Source organism: Triticum dicoccoides, chromosome 5B (genome assembly GCF_002162155.2).
Source record: "Triticum dicoccoides isolate Atlit2015 ecotype Zavitan chromosome 5B, WEW_v2.0, whole genome shotgun sequence".
NCBI lineage: Eukaryota > Viridiplantae > Streptophyta > Magnoliopsida > Poales > Poaceae > Triticum > Triticum dicoccoides.
In genome coordinates, this window is record NC_041389.1 from 414,270,040 (window position 1) to 414,275,839 (window position 5,800).

At 49.0% G+C, this 5,800-nt stretch overlaps 1 protein-coding gene across 1 annotated transcript; it reads left to right on the forward strand.

The window, feature by feature from the left end:
* Nucleotides 1-175: 175 nt before the first annotated feature.
* Nucleotides 176-5,120, forward strand: LOC119309663. The gene is made up of 5 exons (XM_037585623.1): nucleotides 176-1,041; nucleotides 3,764-3,821; nucleotides 3,918-4,001; nucleotides 4,083-4,224; nucleotides 4,429-5,120. The coding sequence occupies exons 1-5, from the start codon at nucleotides 474-476 to the stop codon at nucleotides 4,807-4,809; spliced, it is 1,233 nt and encodes a 410-aa protein (XP_037441520.1). The 5' UTR covers nucleotides 176-473; the 3' UTR covers nucleotides 4,810-5,120.
* The last annotated feature ends 680 nt before the right edge of the window (nucleotides 5,121-5,800 follow it).

Sequence of the window (5,800 nt, forward strand, 5' to 3'; positions counted from 1 at the left end):
AGCTGCCTCCGCGCACCGGCGTGACCGCGACGTGGACGTACTTCGATCAGCTCAGCTGACACGTCCTCCCCCGCAAAAACCTCCCATGGCAACAGCCCTCTCGACGCGCCACCAACCGCCCGCCCAGCGCTCGCTCGATCGCGAGCGCAAACCGCGCGCGCAGAACGTACGTACGTAGCTAGCACCCGCCCGCCACCCACCAGCCCACGTACGTTCGTTCGCGCCCGGGAAGGCGAAGGCGATCGAGAGCCACCTTATAACAGCCCGCACACTCCGCAGCTCGCAGTTCGTTCGCACACTGTACCTCTCAGACGGCAACGCCGGAGCTCGCCGTCGTCTCCATCGATCGCTCCATATAATCCTCTACGCCCGCGTCTGCCTCATCGATCGTCCTAGGTTACTACTAGCAGGCGCGTCCACGCGAGGCCGACGGAGCACCGCGAGCTGAACGGGAGCCAGCCAGGCAGGCAGGCATGTCCGCCGCGGGGCCCAGGGTCGCCGGTGCAGCCCGCAGGCCGTCATCCCCGAGGCCTCCGTCGGCCGGCGCCGGAGGGAGGGAGAGGCCGCCGTCGGCCGGCGCCGGGGGGAGGGAGAGGCCGCAGTCGACGACGCCGCGCGGCGACGAGGACCCGCGGGCGGCGGCCGACAGCAAGGCCTCCAACTCCAAGAAGAGGCTGCCGACCGCCACGGCGGCCGCGAGGGGCGCGCTCCCGTCCATGCTGCTGCGCCGGTCCGAGCTGCTGCGCCGCGGCGGGAAGAACGGGAACATGCAGTCGCTCAACGTGTCGTGCGCGTCCGAGGCGTCCGACGACTCCTTCTGCAGCCGGGCGTCCACCGGCAGGATCGGCCGGCCGGCGGGGGCGGCTGCCCGGCGGAGGGCGGCCGCCGGGTCGTCGGCGGGGCCCCCTTCCGCTCGGAAGGCTGCCAGCGTTGCGCCGGACGGTGCAGGAGCAGCTGCTGCGGTGGTGCTGGGTTCGATGATCGGAGAACCTGCGGCGGCGCCGGGGCCGCCGAGGTGTCCCTGGGTGACCCGTAACACCGGTAGGTGCTCCAAATTAATCCCGACACTAATCATGTGATTATGGCTTCTTTTCATTAAGGCAAGGACAAATTAAAGGGGATGCTAAATGCAGTTAGTATACAAGTGGATAATCATGCTTTCTCCTTTTGCTATCATGCATGCTATTAATTTGCTATGACATATAATCGGTAGCTCATTTTCTAGCTACGAATAGCAAGTACTCACACAATTAGTACTCTGTATACCCTAATACTAGGAATGGCAAGTACTCACATAATCTGCTATGCTATATACTCTTTGGCGTACCCTCTATACCCTAAATACCCTAATAGTAGTACTACTAATCAATGAATTTGCACAAATCCGCCCCACTTACCCCTAAAAAAATGCAAATTCTTTTTATTTTATGCACTAAACCAACATTGAAGTAGTCTTCAATGACTCAAAGCATAACTTCCACCAGAAATTCAGTTTCTCTTCGAACATAATTATAAATGTAACTTGCGCATATGATTTTCACATATCGAGCTTGAATATATTTTAGAAAAATACCAGTAGTCAAGAAAATTAAAATTTGTAAAAAGGGAAAACACTTTTTTGGGACAATGTCTAAATGATGGCTTTTGAGAACTAGGGGAAGTAATGTATAGTAAGTGCCGTCAATATATGGCAGACAGTTACTAATTAAGGATGCACGAGGTCTTGAAGAGCTTAATAAGTAAAAGAGAAAGGATAAATTGATCAGTCATCAAGACCTCATGCACCATCATTAGTAACCGTCAGCCGGTATATTCAGCCGTACGTACTATCTACTCCTGGCTAGCTTAAAATTTACACAACTCTACACGGGGCCTTTCTTTATCAAAGCTACCCTGCCCTAGCTATAACTTTTTGGACCAAGACTATGAGTGGTTGCGACTTGTGATGTTTCCTAAGTATATATACACATACATATACCCCTCAAAGCAATATATCCGATTTCCTCACGTTTTCAGAATACAGCACTGCGTCTGCTACAGAATTGTACATCGTATTTTCCATGCTAGATCACGTCTATCGCACTGTACGTACGTACTCATGAGAGACCCTCGTTGCCTCCGTCTATATCAGCTTGTGAACCCACGTCCAAAATGAGACCGCTTTGTAACATACTCCCTCCGTCCGAAAATACTTATCATCAAAATGGATAAAAAAGATGTATCTATTTTCGGATGGAGGGAGTAGCTGTCTCAAATAATCTCGAATAATGATACCGCTGCTGCATTGACATAGTAAGCTGCCAAGCAGTGGCCTGTGCTTGCGTATTATTGCGCTGACGTGAACGTTTTACCTCTCCCAGGAGAAAGAGAAAACACCTCCAGTATCTTGTACTACTACTGCTATAACTAGCATTAATCTAGGAGGCGATGATTGTGATTAATTAGATCATATGGCCTCAGAGACGTTTGGTGGCGCTGCACAATTGACAAATGCGCAATTTAATATAAAGATGCACTCAGATGTTTGGTGGCGCGTCCGCTATCCGGCGAGTACTTGTCAATTTTATCTCCCCAAAGAATTCCTCCCATTGCCCACTAGCTTGTCGGCACAATATTTCTGAAATCTAATCAAGTTGTTAAACCCTCGACTTAACAAAACCAAGTGGCATGAGCTCCTTTGTAGTAGTCCTTAACCAGAGAGTAGGTGTTTCAATGTAATTGGTCAGTCACAAAATTTAGGTGCAAACACAAATTCAGTGTGGTAAGCAGGGCTTAGCTTGGCCTGAAATTTTTCGCATTAGGTCGCAAACTTGCGATGCGGAGGAGGTCGATGATGGTGGCCTGGGGCTTTCAATCTCTATGTTCCAAGAAAAGAATGGCGTCCCAGGCCCCAGGATATATATCTTTTCTTCTTTCTTTGTTCCTTTTCTCTTGGTGGTGATACTGATGTGCTTATCATTGCTCTCCCCTTTAAATTTATGCCAGTTGAGCTTTGCATCTTTTCTGCAGCGCATTAGGCAGCGGAAACGTATTTAATTGCTCCGGTTGTGCTCCATTGACAGTTCCCTAAGGCTGGTCACAATGGGCAAGAACATAAGCTAGTAACTTACACACTTCTCTAGACTATGTTACTACCTCCATAGTGGGTAGGAACATCTATGTAGTGTCATGAAACGATGTATTTATTAGGTTATAGACTCATTGTTTCTTGAAGTGTGTGATGTTTCGATAACTTAGCTAGTTACCACAAGCACCTCTTTCTTTATTAAATATGTGCCACATAAGCAAAGTTGTATCGGAGTGTGTGATGTTACTCCTAAGTTCCTCCTCATTGTGACCAGCCTAATGGTGTTAATCTGCTTGCAGCTTTAATCTTCCTATAGTTAGGTTTTTGTGCCATTATTTAGTTTCACGTACTTTAGCAAGAGCGTAGGACGACAAGAGAACCGTACAAACTACCACATAGTACTTGTTTGCAGCATTGGAAAAGATGTGTTGCCTTTTCATACCCAACAGTAGTACCTGATGATGTCTGCTGATCATACACCTAATTAACTGTTAAGCTGGGACCTCTGCCCTTTTGGACAAAAAAACATTCTGGTCACTGTTGCCGTCTCATCAAAATGTACACTCTCGTCCTTGCTCCAATCTCGCAAACTTTCTAGGATCTTCAACTTTCCGTTGGAATCACACCTTGTTTTTCACCTGACTAATGAAACCTTTGGTTTTACTAATGAAATCTTTGATTTTACATCTGTAACAGATCCATGCTACACTGCCTTTCATGACCAGGAGTGGGGCGTCCCAGTGCATGACGACAGGTATGCCCTAATAAGCCTAATGAAATCATCTAAAGTTAAAATGCTAAGAAGCAAATTAATTATGTAAAGTTACAACTTTCAGTCCTAAATCCACAGGAAACTATTTGAGATGCTTGTTCTGTCTGGTGCACTGGCGGAGATGTCATGGCCTGTAATCCTCAGCAAGAGGGACGCCTTCAGGTACGCTCTCCTTTTTACCTCTTAACAGCTCACCAGACACTCAAAATCTCATCAAACACCATGCATGCATGCACTCCACAGGGAAGTGTTCATGGATTTCGATCCTCTACTGGTGTCGAAGCTAAACGAGAAGAAATTCCTGGGGCCATGCAGCCCGGCCAGGTCCCTGCTGTCGGAGCACCGGCTTCGAACCATCGTCGAAAACGCGCACGAGTTACTGAAGGTAAGTTCATCCATCCACCTCCATGTCAGCCAGTCATCCTATCCATACCTGTCCAGATCTTGATCTTGATGGCCTGAACAGCATTGGCAGCCAATTCAATCTGCCCAACAACCGTTTTGTTTACTCTTCTTAGCTTCTTAATCTTAGACTTAATGCCTCCCACTGTTTCTTTCTGACATCAAGTCTGAACCTCGCTGTTGATAGATCATAGAGGAGTTTGGGTCGCTGGACGAGTACTGCTGGGGCTTCCTCAACTACAAGCCCATGGTCGGCAGGCACCGGTCGCCCCGGGAGGTGCCGCTGCGGACGCCCAAGGCCGAGGCGCTCAGCCAGGACCTGGTGCGGAGGGGCCTCCGCGGCGTCGGCCCGACGGTGGTCTACGCCTTCATGCAGGCCGTCGGCATGGCCAACGACCACCTCGTCACCTGCTACCGCCTCGACGAGTGCGCCGCCGCGGAGGCCTCCGACGGCGGCCACGGCGGCACCATGGTGAAGGAGAAGGAGATGGGCAAGATGTGCGGGATGATGATCGAGTGCGTCAGCCTGGAGAGTTCAATGGCCGCCGCCATGATCAGCATCTCGTAGGCCGTAGCAGCAGCAGCCGGAGATCGTGGCTGCGGCTTGTGTATATGGTTGTTTGGTTTGAGGGTTTGTTTGAGCAATGCGTTTGATTGATTGAGTAGTTGCCGCGGACCGAGCCGTTGAGCTTGTGTGCGTGCGTGTGTGAATGAAAAAGATAAAAGATAGGTGTAGCTTTGACAGGGGGAGCCGCGGGACGAAGGCTTGTTCCACGATTGACGTTAACAATTCGCAGGGTGGTGGAGCCGTCCCGGATATTGTAAAGTTGAGAGATTGTTCTCTGATTGATTGATCTATATATACACACTGAAAACAAAGGGGGTCTGATTCTAGGGCTTTTGTTTGTTTGATCGCTCGGATGTCACTGAAGATGGATGATAAACTATGCCAGTAAAGTGGACCGTTGCAGCGTCGACGTCGTGCTTTTTGGCGTCTTTACACGACTGGAAGAATGGAACGCAATGCACAAGAGAAGGACCACGTTTAGGGCCGGATCACTTGGATGTACTCTCTAGTTTTAAAGATATATAAACCGGCGTTTCGTACTACATGGTTGGTCCCTACTCCCTAGACACAACTTGATCACCCACTTGAATTAGTTGTATATTTATTTATGCAGTCTAAAATTATGTCATCAGTTTGCCTCCGGCCCGTTTCTGCAGCCAAAGACGTAACAGTGGTACTGCCACTGTCAAATTGTTGCATTGAGACACACACAAGCGTGTGTGTGTGTGACTGGAGATTATACTGTGAAAAATTGTAGGATGGCTAATATTGTATGTTGGGTTGTATTAATCTGACCCTCATATACGGGGTATATATAGAATACACGAGGGGATAGAGGCTTGGAGTACAAGATAAGTAATACATGGTTTAAACCTGTTGGATAAGTGAGCAACTAACTCTTTACTGAGGGCCAAGGCCAGTACATATACAGGTGTGGCAAAGTGCAGAAAAGCCCCTTATACAATGGGGATGTACACAATGAACTATACAC